This window comes from Limulus polyphemus, unplaced genomic scaffold (genome assembly GCF_000517525.1).
Source record: "Limulus polyphemus unplaced genomic scaffold, Limulus_polyphemus-2.1.2 Scaffold141, whole genome shotgun sequence".
Lineage (NCBI taxonomy): Eukaryota > Metazoa > Arthropoda > Merostomata > Xiphosura > Limulidae > Limulus > Limulus polyphemus.
Genome location: NW_013665751.1, coordinates 756,161 through 777,626, shown reverse-complemented (window position 1 = coordinate 777,626; position 21,466 = coordinate 756,161). Strand labels below are relative to the sequence as shown.

At 33.0% G+C, this 21,466-nt stretch overlaps 1 protein-coding gene across 2 annotated transcripts in view; it reads right to left on the bottom strand.

Moving 5' to 3' along the window:
• LOC106474685 (CREB-binding protein-like) overlaps nucleotides 1-21,466 on the bottom strand; it is a 153,990-nt gene that overhangs the window by 48,964 nt on the left and 83,560 nt on the right. For both annotated transcript variants that reach the window (XM_022379968.1, XM_013935380.2), the window contains exons 15-17: nucleotides 9,110-9,166; nucleotides 8,188-8,265; nucleotides 2,935-3,002 (exon numbers count right to left, since the gene is read on the bottom strand). In XM_022379968.1, the coding sequence (XP_022235676.1) occupies nucleotides 2,935-3,002; nucleotides 8,188-8,265; nucleotides 9,110-9,166 (203 nt within the window). The remainder of the gene's footprint in view (nucleotides 1-2,934; nucleotides 3,003-8,187; nucleotides 8,266-9,109; nucleotides 9,167-21,466) is intronic.

Below are 21,466 nucleotides of genomic sequence, written 5' to 3'. Positions count from 1 at the left end.
TTCAAAATTTTGAAGAGCTACTTAAGCAGATAAGGTTAATATTTTAAATCTCTTTTATGGGTTTTTTGACTTATCTTAAAAAATATTCGTATAAAAAAATGTACACCGAATGCAGGTAATTCCTTTTTTGTATTAGGCTGCTTAGGTGCAAGTTTAGGTAAAATTTAAAAAAAAAATTTTAAACACAAGTGCCGGTAGTGGATATTTATAACCTATTCACGTTAGCTTAAAAATAAATAAATTAAAAAGTTTTTGCATTTCTCTTTCACAAGCAAGAATTCAACCTTTTCTAAACTTGATTCACTATTATGTCTTTCATGATTGATATTTCTCAGTTTTTAAACCCCAATGTCAAAATTAACTGATTTATTAGCTAAATTCTAATTACATTTTAGTATGCTTATAGACAAATGCTGGAACCATCATGCTTGTTCTGTGTAGATTATATTTTTATTTTCACAAGGTTAAAAATATATCCAGAATTAAGGGTTTCTAGTGTGTTTGTGAGCAATGATAAACAACATAAAATAGTAATATCTGCTAACTTAAATTCTTCAGAACTATCACTGTATAGAAGTTTAACCCTATGTACATGGGTGGGAACCAAATAGAACATATCACAATCTATTATGGAGTTACATTGAAAAGTTAATTAAATAACTTTATTATTAATATTTGTCAATAAATTTGTATCATATCATACAGTGGTGGAAAAATTTATTGCATTACCAAATTTTTTTACATTTTTCTTCAGTTATGTCTGTTTTGATGTCCTCATGAATGTAGGTGCAAATGTGTTTCATGAATGATGCAATACTTTCTAATTATTACATCAGTAGCTTTATAGGCTGTTTGGGTTTTGCATCACCCATTGTTTAGCTATAAACACAGGTTCTTATTAAGAGTCAGTTTAGAAGCCCACCTACCTACTAAAACGTGAGTATGGTACTACAATGGCCAAGAGTTTCAAGTTAACTCCATGGAAAAAAGAACTCATTGTTTCTTTGAGCAAGGAGGGACATTTGACAAAGCAGGTTGTTAGAAGAATTAAATTTAGTCCATAAAGAAGTACTAAATTTGTTGTGTTTCTATTTTTTTATTTGTTGTTATAAAAATAACTAAAATGTAAAAATTACAAACTTATTAGGTTAGATAAGAAAACTTGTATAAAAAAAATTAAATGAAAATATTGCTCTGTGGGATATGCACATGAGCTACTGTAGTGTTAGAAAATTCTGAAAAAAAAGAGAAATCAAAGTGAAGTGTGCTAAGTGACATTGAAAAGAAATTTTTATTACATCAGTTTGACCCACTTTGGAAGTGTGAAACTACACATAATTCTTAATTTACTAAATGTACTTTTATGAAATTTGGCAAGCTTTTAGTAAACATTATGAATCTGTTGTATATAAAAATAGTAGACTTTTTAATAAAAAACTGCTACTATAGATCTGTCTGTGAAATTATTCAGCTTTTACCGAGTCATCAGAGATGATTTTCATCTTGAGAATAAAAATACCTTCATCTTTCCCATTTTATTTGTATAACATCCTAAATGAGTATGAAAAGTCTGTTCTTTTTTTTGGGTAGAATTTTACATTTTTTTTATTTTCTCTACTCTAACACCAACTGTAGTGAATTTGGCAATGTACAGTGAAATGAAAAATTATAAATAAATACCTTTTTATTTCTTCTTTGAATGCACCTTTTGTCACCAGATCTTTAATTTAATTATCTTAACAATATCAATGTTAAACTTTACACACCTGTTTTCTTTTAATTTTATTGTCAGACATTCTTTTATGAAAGCTATTACTCCCTGGAAAGCAATAACTCACAGTGAGAGCTCATATCTGTCTCTCCTCCACAGATAAAGTTAATACACTAATCAAGTTACACACAGTTTGAACTCACAAGCTCAAGTTCCTATGCTCATGACATTTTAAGTTATTCTATTTTTGTTTAAAAATATACATAAAAAAACTAAATTTAGCACTTACATCATAGTTGAGGTCCTTTTTTTTTTTTTGCACTTGCATTCTGTGGTCCAAAATCCCTATTTTTTCCCATTAAGTAGCTTTCAAATATATACTTTAGAACACAAACAGCACATCAGGCACTAAAATAGGATGTTCATCTACTTTCATTTATCTGACTATCTAACTAAGCTATAAATAGGTTCAAACAATTCCATTACTGCTAGGAGCAATGACTTTACTCAACATGCATAACCGTTTCTTGCAAACTACCGTTTTCAGACTCCTACATGTTACAATATGCTCTCTCTATTGGTTATAAACCTGTCCAACAGATAGATAAACATAAATAATTTGAAGTGCATGAAAAGAAAGGAGAAACTTCTCTAGTGGGTTTTACAAATTTGATGTCTTAGCAAGTTGAGAAAGTAGGAGGTTCAAGTATTATATTGTATCTTGTCTTTACGTGTAGTTTTTATTTCTATATGGTTGTAAGCTTCAGTTTGTAGTGTTAGAAAATTCTGAAAAAGAGAAATCAAAGTGAAGTGTGCTAAGTGACATTGAATAGAAATTTTAATTACATCATGCACATTTTGACCCTGTCACGCGCATAGGGTTAGTACTATGAAACTCATTTATAAAAATATTTGTGATTGCTCAGACAAAAACTTTTTGTAAAATAAATTTGTATAAAGCAAGGGAATTTGATCAAAGTAATATGTATTTGTCACTGAAGATACAAAGCAAGTAAATTACACATTCAAGGTATAAAAGAGATATTGTCAAATCCTGCTTCTTCAAAAAAAAAAATCTGATAGTACTGGAAACAGCAATATACAGTAAGAGTAACAAAACTCCCATATATGAATGTTACTTTGCTAAATGAAACAAAGTTTCTTCAAAAATTACTTATCTGATGGTTGATTAATTAAAATATTCAACATATTTTGTCACTTACTTTTGGCTGAAAATTTATTTTCTTTCCTCTTCTTCCCTTTGGCTTTCAAGCAGTTATCACAGGTAAAGCTTTAAAAAAAAATATTTTGTTGTTAAATCTAAAAAATGTCATGAATAGATGAACAAGTGCAAGTGTAGAAAAAATCCATTAGCTACTTTAGCTCTGAATACAAAAGTTAAAACGTAACAACTGTCTGCTTGTCTACTTTTACAAAAACTCCAAAAGTACTATGCCTGTAAAATAAAAATGAGGAATACTCATCTAGTATATATTTGTTTACATAGCTTAAAACAATAATGACTAAACATATATACTTTGTGTACTTTTACAGTACACACAATACAGCAGGTTCAAACACCCACCACATAGCTAAGTTTTAACTAATTCTACTGCAAATAAGAAACTCCAAGTACATGCCAGTGAAGAATATCGCTACAGGATCTGTTTTGTGAACCAAAACTAAGATGTATCTGTTCATGCTTTCGCTAACTCATGGTGCATGTACAAATGCTGCACTACTGTAATGTTCTAAACAGTACATAAATTTATTAATTATAGAAGGCTAAAGAGTACAGTTTATAAAATGCAGTTATTCATAGTGGATGTAACAAATCTGAAACAAATTATCATCACATCAATGTAATGCAAATAAATTGTTGCTCTTTAAACCAAACAAGCGTAAGCAGCTGGTTCAATTGCCAACAACTCTAGCTCTCCATTCTATCAATATTCAGATATTATTATGGAACTCAATGGGCTGTGTTCACTGAGTGTCTCAATGACCTTTAAATCTACAAGACTTTGAAGTTAGTGCTATAGAAATCAGCAGTTTCTGGTTGTTAATAAAAAGATCTGTACTGGTATCATCAATAAAGTGTAAAAATAAAAATTCATTCACTGTTTTCAACATGTGGCACAATGTATTAAAAGAATGGAAGCAACTACAGGGAATGATTATGCTGGTAAGGAATTTTACTCAATCATGTGAGAAATTTCAAAGTCATAATAATTAGTAGTGTTACTACTCATTTGACTAATTTTAAAATAATCTTGAAGTAGTCCATTTGGTTGCAAAACTGAGTGGCTTAGCTGCTCTGATGTGTAGTTTAAGGATGTTTCTCTCTTTCAGTATTTTAGAAAAGGCCTGTAAGCTTTTGTGTTTTAGTCACTATGGCTGAATGGCACTGTCAAATAAGAAATTGATGCTGGTCTCTATCTATCACAACTAATATTCCTTCTAAGCTATGTGCATGCATGGCAGTGCAGCAAAATTGCATGATCAGCAAATGAAAAGATATGCTGCTCAAAACTTCCTATCAAGTCACAGCTTGTGCTTTTCTATGTCAGATGTTGTTTAAATTGTTAATTGCTTTACTTGGTTATTTTCTGTAAATGTCTTTAGCTTAGAATACACTGATTTCTGGAGAATTTTAAAATGCTTACTGTTCTTCTCTTTCAAAACCTAAGTTCAAAATACCAATAAAAACTAAGTATGAAAATATTAATACTAAAAAGAATATTTTTTTGAATGTGAAATAAACAGAAAATTCCACCAAAAATAGCAGCCTGTGAGAACAAGAATATCTGTCTCTCAAAAACATTTTATTTTTTCAACTGAAATTGGAAAGTAATATGAAAAATTTTATACTATTATAGTGGAATACAAGTTAATACAATATATGGTTTTCCTACGAAAAACAAAATTAAAAACATTATGGAATCAAAAACTGTTAAAATGACCTTAAAGAAACAAAAAGTTACCTATTTAAATACCAAAAAACTCAAACAGGCATTTAATGAAAAAACTGTCATTGAAAAATATATGTAAAGTAGGTATTTATTTTTCCTAAATACAAGTGGATTAGAAACATAAAAATTCTTCCTTAGAATAACAGTTGAAATTTATTAACAGCCCCAGTCACAAAAAACCGACCCCCCTCTAAGTGCCAAATTTTGAAATATTATGTCCCAGAAAGTGCTGATTGATAGAAATAAACTACTTGACTCTACTATTCAGAATCTTTTTCAGATTTGAAATCCATGACATATGAAAAAGATACAGCTGTATGTAAATTTTGCTGTTCACGAGGGCTAAGTTAATCTGTTTGTATATTTAAATCAGTAAGTGAGGCAAAAGATACAGCAAATTCTTTCTGCAAACATGAAGGTTCAGCTTCACACACTATGTCTTTGGGAATTGTACTATCACTATAAATCAATACCCTCATTTTAGCTGGAGTTAAAGAAAAGAATGCCTTTATCTTGGAAACAGTGACATGAAATCTATCTTGCCAATTTCCTAGAGGGACTGAATTCATCAGAATCTGATGAGCTTTTTATCGACATTTTCCAACTTTTGTTTCTTTTTCTCATTTCATATAACTCAATTAACTTTTCCACACACTCCTTGGGCATTTCATCTTTCGTATTCCCTGGAGAGCATGCCCGCCCTTCTGACGATGCTTCTGGACAAAGTGTAATAGTTACACCTCCTACATTGCTTATATCCACTTCAGGATGATTACAGTAGACCACAGACAGTGCTTGGTTAATAGCTAGTGATTCAGCAGTAATCCTGACTTGATCTTGTTCATTCAACTCAGAATTTGCACATCGATCAGGTGTCATAATGGTGCCTTGGGGGATGTTAATGACAACCTTGTTTCAATATTCAGTTCATTTGCTCCACATGCAATAAGCTTGGATGCTACAACAACTTCTGCCTTGTATATATTGGATGAGCAAATGATTTTAGCAGCATTAACCTCCCACTGAACCTCGTGTGCTTCGACTTCCGGTTTTTGCCTTGAACTTTTCCACTAACGTTGGACCATTCAACATACTGGCATGAAGTGCTTTTATGGTAGTTTCATGCAATTCCATCTCTAAATGTTAAGGCCTTGTATATGTCCACTTCTGTAGTTATGTCGTTTCCAGTCTTCCTCTACTAGTTTGAGCCTCACAGTATAAATCCACTTCTCGACATGGAGAATGTGCCCATCAGTGGAAGACTGCATTCCAACAATGAGATGGTATACATATATATATATAGGATCAGATCCTGTAAGGCAAAACACGTAGCATTGTCACTTTGAAGAATCACTCTAGCCATATCAAGAGAATTTGTTTGAACATCCTGTCGCATCTCTTTCAGTACAGCCACAACTTGTACATTGTCTTGTCCTGTGTATCCTTCCACCACATAATCAACAAATTTGTACTGAAATTCAGGAACACTTTCATTGTCATATACCCATCTGACCATCATTGAACCAAACAATGACATACCATTTTTTACCAAAGTACTCCACTTGACTTTCTCTGTACTTCATGGGTAACACCTTCTGCTTATGATGAAGCACAATAAGCATCAATGATGAATTAATCTTCATTTCTTTTTTAAATGTGTTGATTGCATCAAATTGGACTTTAGCTCTAAGCCTATGGGCCATGTACCATAATGACGTATTTGGTTGAATCTGGATGGATGCTAACATTGATTCTATTTCCTTTGTTGTATCAAGATCATCTACTAGTAATGAGGTAGCCTGCACCACAATTGGCCTAACCAAAGTGTCTAAGAAATTGACGCATTTGTTACACTTAACGCAATAGCTGTGGTTGTGAACATGATCGCATCTTCCAACTAGTGCAAACGTATAGCAGTGAGTCTGATCGTCAGACATTAAACTCAAATGCTTGTGTGTGTGTGTGTACTCATATGTCAGAAATAACATTATTTCTTTCCATCTCTGTAAGATTTTCTCGACACTTGCTTGAATGTCATTTGTCGCAATTACTTTGGAATACTCCACGTTGCTTAATCTTGCCATCATGGACTGGAATGGTGAACTGACATATTTTAATCAAATACAGTAGGTTAACAAGCCAGCTTTCATTTCACCTCTTTTTGTCAGCAGCTTCACAATATCATGAAATGTATGCACCCCTACCTTTTCACAGCTATCAAAGTACTTCTTATACGCTTTGTGAAGGTCTTCGAGACTCCATCTTCATAAACTGGCATATCTGAAAATATGCAATTGTCAGTCCTTACATTCCTTGTTTGACCAGACTTTACTTGAAGGCTTCATTAAGTGAACGTAATTGCTGTTGCAATCCTCTAGCTGTCCACATAGAAAGTACAATTGTGTTTTGGCAGTTCTGTTCCACACTCCAAAGTAGCAAACGTCTTTGTCAAGGATGGAAAACTTCACTTTTCCCATTAAGTGATTTTGAACTGGTATAAGCTGTTTTTGTTGGTCTGGTAAGAAACTGAATTTGTTGGCAAGCATCCTTTTGCCAGTTCTGTTCCACACTCCAAAGTAGCAAACGTCTTTGTCAAGGATGGAAAACTTCACTTTTCCCATTAAGTGATTTTGAACTGGTATAAGCTGTTTTTGTTGGTCTGGTAAGAAACTGAATTTGTTGGCAAGCATCCTTTTGCATGTATGTCGTTTAGGTGAATTTTTGAAAATGCTTTGAGCAACCACGGAAATGTTTATGCACCCAACAAGTGATAGTTTGCACGAGCTTTTGGAAATGGGTTCCATCATATCTTTCTCATTAGACTGTAGTTTGTTGATATAATATGTCTTCAATTCAAATGGATCGCTCGGATACAAAAATTGGAATAACTTATCAGTTATTTGATATCAGTTATGTGCACATTCGAACAGCCCTCTGTCTTTGTCTGACACTTTGCAATGCATTAGCTTTATATTCACCTATAGGTAAACATTCCAAATCTGTGCGATTGGTAATATCCAATGCACTGAATATAGCAGTAATGGTTTTAGAGGCTTTAGCAGTTCCATCTTCTCCAGAATCAATATCATACACCTTGCTTTCTTCTAATCTAATTCAATTTTGACCTCTTATGGCACTTGTCCTTCTCATTACACTTCTTTCTCCACTTTCATCATAATTTCTTCACTTCCAATTAATATGATTTGCTTTATTCATGCATGAATCCAAAGGTAAGCAGCATCCACAAAAGCCACAGGCGAAGCAGCCTCCTTTCTTTCTATTTTTATGTTCCTGGTAAGGCATTTTACAGATTTCACTTATATTTTTTCAATCAGAAGAACAAGCTTTTTTAGATTGTATTATTGGATTACAGTTGCATAGTCTGGCGCCTACAATCCGTTTTTTGGGTCTGCGTTTTTTCCTAAATTTGGGTCAGTTTTTCGTGAATGGGAGGTCTTAAAAACCTTTATCACTGGATGTAATGCATATTGAATATTTACTTACCCCTCAGGCCAAATATTTTCTAAATGCAATACGCAAATCTGATGAAGTTTTCTTCCACACTCAATACATTCAACAAATCTATAAAAAAAAAATACGAACACTTATTTCTTATACACAAGGATATATTAAACAAAAATCACATATTTTCCTGGATATGTACTTATCAACCTTTCACATTTTAAGACTGTTATTTTCTGCATGTAGTTTATAAATAAAGATTAAGTCTTTTGTTTATTTCAATAGCATAACCATAGTTCTGTAGCTTTACTTAATCATAATTTTAAAAGAAAATGTTTGGGCTACTTTGACAAGTAACTTAACATCAAAATACTTTTATAATTTAAGAGCTTAGATATGCCAAGTATAAAATTTGAATCTCAAAAACTACCTGTAAATGGTCCTTGATTTTCCTTTTTTTTGTTTTTAAAGACTAACTGAAACAAACTTTTTAAGTTTTATTGAACAAAATCATTTTAGTAAACATAAACCATCATTTAAATAATATTCATGAAAGTTTTGAGCATAAGCTCACATAAGGACTGCTAAAAATAATGGGCTTAGAAAATATTAACTTATTTCAGTGGTATTTCCTATACATGAAACAGGTTAATAAGCTTAATAAAACTAAACCTTTCAATGACATTTTAATATAATAATTTACATTTATATTGGTAGAAACCAACACACTTCTTTTAAATCATTTATATTATTCATTAATGTTATACTTTTTATATCATTAGAGATAACTGATAATTCAACTCATCCTTTTAATTTACCAAGTACAGTACTTGCATACAAAACAAAATGCATAGAGTATATCTTCTTAACATATTGGAATTATTAAAATACATCCAAAATTAACTTAAAATAACATTTATTCCAGAAATTTACTAAAGAACATCTAAAACAGACAATGACTCACGGCTCTAATTCCAGATGGTCATTCTTCATTTCAACAAACTGATCTTTTCTTATCATTCTGAAAAATTGTTTGCAAAAATTAATGCAGTATGTTTTTAGTTCTTTGTGCACACCAAGAAATGTTTCAATATTTATATACTGTTCTTTTGTGATTAAATATTGTAAAAACTTACAACTGCTAAATAAATGCCATCTATAAATCACTGATATGCTGTGTGAGTGTAACTCATTTAACTTTAAAATATAGTTAAAAGAGTAAAAGTTTACTTACATAATTGAACCATCATTCAATAAGCATAAAAAATACCAAAGTTTAGTGCATTGGTCAATATCAAACAAGTGAGAGAAACATCTTCTCTACTGTTTCCTCAAAGTTATTCCCTTTAACCAACACATATTTAAACAGCTTAAAAGTTATTATTCAATTTGAAAAATACTTGAGTTTTGACTAATTTAGATGAAATTATGAAAAACAAGTTTGAAAAATCAGGTCAGCCTTTGTGAGTTTTAAAAAGATTTTATGATTAATTCAACTCTAGGTATATAAACTTGTTTATACCTTGTTTATTAATTACTGACAAATGTGCTTGTAAAAAAGCCATGCCACATTGCAAACTATCTGAATGTGATAAATGCAACTTAAAAAAATAATAAAAACTAAAAAAGTACAGAATAGGGAAGAAACAAAGAAATTTCCTTAGAATTAGCACATAATAATGATGATATAAAGATTCTCTTTACTTTCATTCAGAAGTTCTTATAATTACTAATGTAATTTTCTCTTGTTGACACTGTGGCTACTTGACTCACTCTGGGATAAACAAAGACAAGCTTACTGGTTTACCAGTTATTTTGAATAGCACGTAAAAAGTTAAAAAAAAAATAATAATAATATTACTAATGATAACATTCCGATGTGGAAATAAATAAATAATTTGATTTTATCAAAAATCATAAACCTAATTCTGATATGTAATGAATGACTTAAGTAAAATTACAATTCACCAACTTAATCTACTTCACACCACACCGGCAAAAGGCCTCATTGGCACTGATTACAACAAGTATAGTGTGTTTGGCATATTATTGCATTCTTTTTTACTTTTACTAGAGATTTCATTAATTAACAACAAGAAAAAAAAAAGAGAACGAATCATAATGACTTTCTTTTAATACATTGTAGGAATTTTAGATAAGCAACTAGTAAACACTACTTCATAAAAGGTTTAAAATGCAATTCTTATTTCTTTTTCTTCTTCTTACTTTCCTTGATAAGAATAAAGTACTTTTTAACTTGCACATCATGAACCAGGTGTACTCTTTTCTGGTGACGAGATATTTTTAACCCATTGCAGCTTTTGTCCAATTTTTTTGAAATTTTACAAGCTGGGACCTCACACTAAAAGGCATTGATTTACGCAATCTCTTTTGTCATACACATCTTTTCAAGATATTTTTTGATGTGTACATTTTTTACACTGAATTGTATAATTTACAAACTAAATTTGCGTCGATTGACATAATTTATGTCAATCTTTCTGGGTGCTTGACATTTAAGGTGTAAGGCACTTGCTGTACACCTTTAATTGATCACAGGATGAATGATCCAAAGATATCACATAAATGTAAATGGCACAGAGGCAAAGTTTGTTTAACTTGTACTCATTGTGGTTGTTCCTGTGACGGATTGTCTCCAAAACCAAGTGGGAAGCGACCAGCGAACCCTTTACAATTGAGAAAACATAAAGAAAACTTCGTTAGCTACATGGAGCCAAATGATGACTTGCTTGATGTGATTCTGGAAGTGGAGAATCTGACTGAAGTTGCCCAAGTTAGAAAAAAAAAAGTTCCAAAACAGAACTCATGGTAAGTCCAAAAATGGTAACATGACCATTCATGACATTCAAAACTTCTCTGGTTTAAGTGCAAGTATGACAAACAACCTTGAAAGTAAAGAGCTACGAAAAAATGCTATATCTTTTCAGTCGCTACACTCAAATTGAGCCACTCATGCCTTTGAGGATGTAATTTTGAAAGTTTGTTATACAACTTTGCCTCAAGATCCAGAGGAATAGATGAGAGATGTAGCACTAAGAATTCTTAATTGTGAAAAACCTTATTGCACAAAGGACATAATAAAGATGCAAGTGGCCCCACCAGAATGGTGTTTACAGAAAAAAGTCCTTCTTGCAGCTATCTCTACTGGCTTAAAGTTGAAGTAGATACAGGAATTGATTTCTTCCTTTGGCAAGAAAAACTATAAATCAGCTAAAAGGAACTGTCATGCATCAATGAGGGGAACAGAGATTAAATCACCTATCCATCAGGTTCAGTGATACAACTTATCAACTCTTCAAAAGGCTTTGAATTTATCCTTTCACATCAAAATATCAAAACTTTATCATGGGGAATGTATAAGATTACAATTAATGGAAAGGATCAGTGTTTACCACAATTTTGTCATATGAGTATAAAGGAGTATATATACATAGGGATTATCTAGACTATGCCTGATAAAATTTCATTTGGGTCATTTGCAAAATTAGTCAGTTGTTTTACATAATTTGACCAAAAGGCTAGAAAGGCCATGGATTATACTTCTAGGATTCTTCTCTATGATAATATGGAGCTTTTCCAGTGAATAGTTGATACCATTCATGATCAAAATGTGAAAGAAATTGCAATAAAATCTCTGGAAGTGATCGAGCACTTTCTGAAATAGGAGTTTCACCAGCATACTGGCATAGACAATTCCACAAGTCATGATACTGATTACGGTTTGAGTAGCAATTCATATGGCAATTCTCCTGAATATTGCGATTGTTGTCAAATCCCATTCAAATGTGTCCCATTTGTGAAAAAGAAATTGAGTTTTGATCACCATTCCCTTGTATATGATAACATACTGAAGTTCAAGTTGTACACGAGTCATCAAGTGAGAGTAAAAATCAAGCAGGTTCGTATCATTCGAATACACGAAACCCTTCAAGAAGATGAGGTTTTAGTAGTTTTGGACTAAAAGATGAAATATGAGCCACTATACTTTCAAGAGAAGACATTTGAATACTATGGAAAGAAAGGTATATCACGGCATGGAACAATGGTATACAGTAGAAGTGAACGAAGACATACGAATAATGGAGATGATGTTCCTGGATATTCGATGAACTATAAAGATCACATACCATCTGGGTATTCAAAGCAGGACTTGTTTGCAGGTCTTTCAATATATGAGGGTATTATGATGCAGATGAAACATGACTTACCTCATATTACAAAAATTTACATTCAGCCAGACAATGCAAAATTATTACCAGAATGGAATACTTTTATTAGGTATGCTTTTAATTCATGCAAAGCATAATGTTCAATTGAAACCTTTTGTGCACACTGAGACCCAGGATGGCAAAGTATGCATCAATGATCATTTTTCAGTTGCAATGAATGCAGTTATAGTTTTTGTGAAGATGGGATAAAATGTAATTTCCTCAAAGGAACTATTTCATGCATTGCAGCATGATGGTGGTTTGAAAAGCACTAGAGTCTTCCCTTTTACGTTGCAGCATGATGCTGTTGATGCCCTAACAAGTTCATATAAAGATGCATTTTACTCTTTTTAGCCATCTGAAACATTTTAATGAAGCAAAACTTGTTGACAAAGAGCTTCTTTTTCTTCGAATATTCAGGTCGTGACTACATCAAGATTGATATAAGAGACTTGCAACATCCATTTATGATTGTAGAACAGAGCAGTATTAATGGAAACATTCCTGGTCTTCTTGGAGCTGTTGAAAATGTGGAAAGAGGTAAAAATTATTCAGACATTGAAGAAAATGCAGAAGGAGGAGATGTTGTTGTACAAGATGAAAATGAAGAGACAGTGGTTGGCAAGGTGTATGAGGATGAATTTACTTCAAATCATGAAGATGAAGTTCGCTTTTGTGGATCACTGACTTCCTGTAGCTTTGTTCATACACCAAATTCAACAAGATTTGAATACCACCAGCGTGGAAACAGTGATAAATGGAAAGCATATAATGTAGAAAATGGAATAGATGCTCTCCCCACTTTTCAAAATGATGATGTAGAGGATGAAACCATCTGCCAAGTATGTTAATGGTGCTTTCTTTCAGTAAAAACAAAGGAAATATGTAAATGCAAAGGTGCTATGAATAGCAAAGATATGATAACAATTGGCCTTGAGTATGTAGTAGAGTTAGTTGATATTGGTCATGTTGATTTTATTGATATGAAGTATGATCCTTCAAGTAATCAGGAGTTTAGGAGCTTCTCTACAATCAGTTGTGTTTACTGCACTAAATGAGGATAATATGGATGATTTTGTGCCTGAAAAGTTTAATGCTGGTTTTATACAATGCCGAAGGCATGGAGAAGTGTATGGGAAAAAAAATTGAATCTTTCAAGACAAAAATTGAGGCTATGTTTGTGGAAGGTGTTGAGGATAAAAGAAACAAAGTAGGGCCTGGGCGAATGCTTGAGATACTTTTTGCTGAGTTTCCAGAAAGACTTGACCTTCCATCTGAAACAGAAGTGCAGCAGTATTTCACTACTTTGACTGCAAAGTTCCAAAAAGCATGGCACTCTTAGTATTGTCTCAAGAGGCATTCAGAATTCATTTGCAGCTATGATCAAGCATCTTCTACATGAGGCCAATTCCAGGTAGCAAGATTCAAGGAAGTACATACTCAAGATAGCAACCACGTGAATTACCCAAATGATAAAAAGGTAAAACAACTTATATCACAATTGAAATAAAAACTAAAGAAGGCCATGAATACAACAAAAGTTTAACTTTATAAGCTTTATTGCATTAGAATTCATATTGGTAACATTTAGTTTCATTCATATTGTTTAACTGGATTTAAGTACTGTAATGTATGGAAAATGTTGACAGCCATATTTTCTCACAAATTCATCCAATTTCAAATAAACAAAAAAAAAAAGATTCTGACTTGTCATTTTCTATTCTATCAATTACAGTACTCTTTATTTCTTTCTGCAATGCTTTTTTTTTTACAGTCACCAAAACACCTCAAAAAGAGTACTGCTTGCTCATGCCATATGTGTTAAATAAATTAAAGTACTTTATTCTTTTTTTTATACTTTTAAACTATTTGACATTCGAACTTTGTACAGAGTTTCCTTGATGGTTTTGACATGTCCTTGAAATACTAGAAATCTAGAAAAGAAAACTGATCACTGGGAGACTCGTGAAATTTAACAAAATTTTGGATTTTTCTTAGGAATGTTTTGAAAATATAAAACATAAATTTTCATCACTGATAAGATAAAAGCTTAAGGAGCTTAAGTGATACTTGTTTAAAAGGTACAAAACATTAAAAGTATCCATTGCACCTTGAGTCTGACCACTGTTATGAGAACATCATTCAAAAGTTACATGTTATGTTCAATTGATTATATATCTGAAGATTTCATTCCTTTTTCAAGCTTAGTTAAATGATGCAATACTAGCTATTTATAACTTTTAATATTTCATTTATAACTAATAGTATACATTTATGAATATAGTTCAACTACTGTTACACTTCAAATCCCTTATCAACTATTTAGTACACAACGAGAAGTTGAGAGGAGACAGAGACTTGTAGAAAAGCTGGAAAGTAAAGAACGCCAAATGGAAATGGTATTTAGTGAGAGAACTGCGGGGCTTAGAGAAGGCAGGTCAGAAAGGTGGGATTAGTTTAAGAAGTATGAATATTGCTGTGTCTGCTGGTGATCATAACATTTTCTGCTCTTGTTTTGTCCAGTATCTGTGATTTAATTATATTATTGTGTACAGTGTACCTACTAATTGTCAGATGTTAGGTGTCCTTCCTATTCACAGTGATGTATTCCCAATTAAGTAAAGCATTGTAAATTGTAAAATGTAAAAATGACTTCTTTATAATATTCATTTATAAACATAGGTCGAATGACGAATCCATTTGCATTTCATTCACATGATGGACAAGTAGCTGACTGAGTTAGGTAAAGATAAAAGGGGGGGTGATAACATCATAACAGTGAACATTCGAGTATCTTTTAAGTTAGGCTAATAAATGAGGCTTGAATGGAGCAACAAAAACAATTGAAAAACTCAATTAAAAGTCACAAGTTTGTGTACAAATAAACCAGAATCAAAATTAATACTCCATAACAAAGACAGCTATTACATGCATATGTGTACTTAAGATTCTGTCAAATTTATGAAGAGAAATCTAATCTAAAATAAGAACCAAACACTCAGACAGAAAGGTAAGATTTAAACCAATTTCATTTTGTACAATATTACATTTTACCATATAGGAATTTATGTCATTATATTACACCAGTATATTTTGGGGAAAATCCTGCTTAGAAGTTAAAGAAAAATAATTTAATTTTGTGTGAATTACATTTTTATCATATAGGAATTTGTACCATCTGTATTTTTTACACCAGTATGTTGTGGAAAGAATCATGTTTGGAAATTGAAGAAAAATATGCTTTCTTTTATTTCATATACCAAATAACAAAAAGTATAGGGTTTTATTGTACTGTTGTACAATGATTAATTTGTATTCCATAACAAAGGCATATTATCATTTTTATTAACCATATAAAATGATCTTAAAAATTATGCAGATTCCATAAATGTGTTAAACAACAATAACAAAAATGCGATGCTGGTAATATTAATATTAAAAATGTTAATCATCAGTACTTTATTTTACACTAGCTGGAGTAAGTTTAAATGTTTGCTACAGTGACGTGTGTTCATTTCTGCACGAGACATTGTTTATTTTTGAAAATTTGGCATTTTGCTTTGTAATTTCTTTTCTCTGACTTTTTAGTATATTCTGGCAGTTCATTTGGTAAAGAAAGGCAGAATTTTATTTATTACTAGCAGCAGTACCTGTCCCCTGGATGAAAATGATCAATTCATGATTAATGAAAGGGTATCTTAGGACACAAAAATTTGCTTCACTTATATGTAATTGGAAAAATGCAAAAACGCCCATAAAAGTGCAAAACAGAAAATATGAAATTGCAAGTTTGCATATATCTCTGCATGGACCCAATAAACCTTCATGTCCAATTTGGTGATGATCCATCAACAGAGGGCGAAGTGGTAAAAAATGTAAAAATGCTTATAAAAGCTGCTAAATGCAAAACTGATATAATTTGTATGTACCCCTGCATGGGCCTAATGAACCTCCATACCAATTTTGGTGAAAATCCATCCACACTCTGTGAAGTAGTTACATGGACAGACAACAGACAGTACTATGATATTTAGATAGATGTTCATAGACTTCATTTTTAAGTATTTCAAAACACAACTTATTAGCTTTTTTCAACATCTGTGGTTTTTGTACAATTATTTATCTCTTCTCACGATTTCGGCTATTCACGGTTTGCCTGCCCACTAGCCTTGAAACTCCCAGCTAATTCAATGTGTATACCACATGGTTCAGCTGCATTTAAGCTTGCAAATTAGAATGTGACAGACCTCCATTAATAGGTGTGCAACAAACCCTCCTATTGCAGCTGACTCCCTCTATGCAGTTGAACCCAATTATCATTTCTCGATTTGGCACAACAATGTTAAGACCTAGTGTTTGATTTCAAACATTTTTTTTCTTCTTCTTTTGTGCATTTTGAAAATATTCAGTTACTGATTTTTGCATTTCAAAATATTGTTTATAATCCATTATCGAATTGGATTTTTTATTTGATTGTGAATTCTCTTTCTCACTCAATTATTGGTAGTTAGTCAATATTTAGGAATTTACAATATAATATTACGACTACAATGGCTACTGATGGTACTTGCATTCAATAGCCCATGGCAACAGCTGTAGGTGTGGCATTATTGGCAGACGAAGTGTCTGCCATAGTTCACTGGGAGAAAACTTCTTTCATACAAGTTGAGGGATCTCCTAATCTATAAGCAAGTCTCCTATTACTTGAAAACTTAGATCTGGATGATCCATCTTAGACAGCCTCCCCTCCCTTCCTTTGCTGTGCAAATATATTCTAAGCCTATTGAAGCACCTAAACCTCAGTCACCATTTTTAAACTTGATATCAGAGGTATGTTGTGTTTTTTGTATTCATCACATGTGTCATTTGATCCATCTCCTTTCTTATTTACTGCAGCACCTTGTTCTGATTTTTATCCCCCCCCCCCCCAATTATACACTTGCATATCATTGTTCAGCAAACCCTTGGGGCATTAGAGTTTTGTCATAAGAACTCTCTATCCTTTTTCTCACACCTCCTGCCTTATCCCCAGTCCGATTTCCTTCCTTCCCCTCAAGATCATGTTTTCTGCTAGTGTCTCACTGAGACAGTTCAAGACCTTCTCATCAAGTGTGCCATCAAAGAGGTTTCTCCTGTACTTCCAGGATTCTATTCCTTATTTTTTTGTTGTCCCCAAGAAGACTGGATATTGTCATCATGTTTATGATCTCTCCCATCTGAATTGTTTGCTCAACGTGCCTTGATTCACAATGGAATCCTACCTGTCTTATCAAATGGACTTTTTTTCCAGGGCTTTGGATGAAGAGATTCGATATATCTGATGCTTATCTTCACATCCCTATTGCTTGGGCTTCATGTCGTTATCTACATTTTGTCCACAAGAATCACTTTTATAAGTTTTGAGTTCTGCCTTTTGACTGGCATCAGAACCTTAAGTTTTCTTTCAAGTGGTCTGGTCATTTGTCAATTCCTCCATTTTTGCCGGGTCAATTTCCATCTTTCTATGGATGGCTGCCTTCTGCTGGCTCTATCCTTCACAGAGTCTTCCTCACACACCCAACTTTTCCTTAGAGAAGCTGCTTGGGTGGGTTGGTTTATCGAGGTGAGGAGCTCATTATCCACCCCACTCAATATCTTATTTATCTAGGGGTCTTTTTTCATCTCAGTTGAGCCCAGCCTTCTCTTCTTCATTTGCAATCCATTGAGTTTTTGTTCAGAGGGTACGATCATCACCTTCTCTTCCTCTGCAAGAGGTTATGTCTTATTTGGGGACTTGGGCATCACTGGAGACTTTTATTTCTCTGGACCATGTGCACATGTGTTACTTGCAGTGGGTACTGCAAGATCAAGGGCACCTTATCAGGAACCCTCAGTTTAACTTCCTCTGGTGGCTAGACAGGGACAACATGACAGTGGAAGGTACTGATTCCTCTAGATATTGTTATGTATGGAATTTATCAACGTTTGTAATGATACTCACACATCGGGTGATGTTTAATTAAAACTTAATAGTCACAATTTACACATAAAACAAACACCGAAACAACATCTTACACGATCTTCTTACCACAACCAACAACACTTGAATTTCTAACCCATACATATAAGTATATAGGCACAGTATTTGCCTCACTTGACTATTGCTGAGTAGGGATTGGCCAATCACAGTATAAAACGAAACAAATACGCATCACTAAGTTGAAATAGGGGTAAAGAAGCAAATCATATATACATGTAATATTACTAAGTTAGAAGGGGGGGGGGTAATGAAACCAAAAAATATGCAACACTTTCCTACCTAACAAATAAAATTTGGCATAAAATGGCAAATTTTCTATATCTTAGTCAAGTACCAAAATTTAGCATCTTCAAACACATTTCTTACATTACACAGATAACAATAATAATAATAATATCATTATGACTTGACATAAATACTACAGTTCAACAAAGCAAGTAACAGATTTACCCACACAAATATATTTAGTTCATATAATTTAACATAATTGCATTGAACCCTTACATGTCTCTAGACAGAGCATCAGCAATTACATTATCTTTTCTCCTAATATGTTTAATATCCAAGTTGTACTCCTGCAACACTAAGCTCCAATTTAAGCTTTTGGACTTTGTTCCTTATTTTACTCAAAAATATCAATGAACTGTGGTCTGTATACACAAACATAAACATAATTTTTTTGGAAAGATAGTAAATAGGATGTTCAATACCATCATCATCATCATTTTGCAACAGAATGGCTCCCATTCCAAGATTGCTGGCTTCAGCAGTCAGTGTGAGCTGTTTACAAAAATCTGGTGTCTTCAACACTGGAGTGTTCCATAACAAGGCCTTTAATTTATGGAATGCCACTTCACACTTGGGATTCCAGACGAACTTATGTTTCTTCTCAGTCAAATTGGTGAGTGGAACTACAATCTCAAAGCAGTTTTTACAAAATCTCCAATAATAACTGGCCATGCCAAAAATCTTTTTAGCAATTTCACAGTTTTTGGGGTTAGAAAAACCATCAAATGCAGGAATTGGCTGCATTGGAGGAACTGGAACACTAGGTTTACCATCCATCTGACATGTGTGGCAAGTTTTATAAAATTTAGACATATTGCACCTAAGACCTGGCCAAAAAAATTTTTTCTTTATTTCATATCTATATGCCCTAGGCACAACAACATGGTATACAAAGCTCACTCATCATTAGTGGGAATATCAGCTGGACGGCATTTTCTTGTGAGAACACCATCCTTAATGAAATATCCTACAAGAACATTCTTTAATTCACCTATTTACAAGTATGGCAATCTGGGGACCACTCTCCTGCTCATAAAGAAGTTGACTTTTCAAAGACAACTCAACCTTCATACTACTTCGCCTGTCAAACCCCTTGCAAACTTTATCTCTGAGAAAGTCTTTGATAACAGAAGGATGATAATTGTCCTTGTTATGGGACTAAATGTATCTGAAAAATCAATAAAATCATCTTGTAACACAACTTTAATCCTTGCTGAAGTTTCAGTAGCTACTGATGCCTTTTTGGCCATTGCTTGAGTCACTGCACAGGCTGAAAATAAATCTGACATTCAACAAATTTACTATCTTCACAAGGGCTTGGTTTCGAAACAACACAAGGATCAGTAGTCACCTGACTACCTGCCAAGTCATTACCCAACAGTAAAAATACACCCTTAACTGGCAAAGCAGGAGTACCACCTATGGTAACAAATCCTGAGATTAAGTCGGACTGTATATAAACTTTATGCAGAGGTACATTCACAAAGCTATCCTCAATGCCCTGGGTTAAAATAAGTTCACTAGTGGCTGACTCGCTAGAAAAAAGGCAGTGTCTCCTGCAGTAACAAAGACTGAGGAGCACCTGTATCCCAAAGAATTTTAATAGGCATGGAATTAGATTTATCTTTACTAATGGACACCTGTAGAGTACGGGAATCCTTACTACTTGCTAATGGACACAAATGGCAGAAATTCTTTTGTCGCAGGTTCATACTCACAATGACTTATGTGAGGAAACAAGAGCATTAGGTGACATCTTTTTATTCTTTGCTTTTAAAGTCCAACATTTGCAAATTACTTGACCCTTACTCTTACAATTATGACAAACAGGAGCACTATAACCTGAGTGGATTTCGTACCTGTTCTTGGACTTAATTGTCAACTTCGACCAGATTTAGGAGCAAAGGAGTACTTGGGATCACCATCTGAATGACCACTGGAACTACTTCTACCTCCATTTCTATGAGGGGGGGAATCAAAGTGTATGGGCTTATTGACTAACTTTGTGAGTTAAGGCAAAATCATCAGTCAATGTGTTAACCTGTTGTAAAGCTTCTACTTTCCTCTTGTCAAGATGAGTCTTGACATCATCTTTAATACCTTTTATGTTCTTCCATCAAAATCAATTGTTTCAAACTTTCAAAGTTGTCATTCACCTTTTAGATGTGCACCACCTTTCAAAATAAACTTCTTTTTCATAGGTGATTTCCACATGGGTTTGGTAGTTGTGTCATCAATAATTACAAAATTTTTGCTTGTATGCCTCAGGAACTAATTCATAGGCTTTGAGAATGTCAGATTTTACAACATCATATTTTATACAATCGTCAATTGAAAGTGCACTCTAAGCTTCTTGAGCTTTGCTTATAATGACACTTTGCAATAAAATTGGAACTGTCGGGCCATTTTAAACTTTGGGCTACCTTCTCGAAATGTTGAAAATATTTACCTACCCAATGTTCATTGTATGGTGGTACCATTTTAACATGATGAGCCCTCAGTTTGTATTGTATGTAATTTGCCAACATTCATAATGATACTCATGTACTATTAGCAGGCTTTGGGTTTAATTAAAATTTAATAGGCACAACTTACACATGAAACAACATATTACTGAATATTCTTACCACAACCAACATCACTTGAATTTCTAACACATAACTATATATATATATATATATATATATATATATATATAGTACGACAGAGATCGACCACCTACTTAACTTTAATTTTACTTTACGTTAAGGTTGGGTGGTAGTTCGACCGTACGTTACACGAAGTA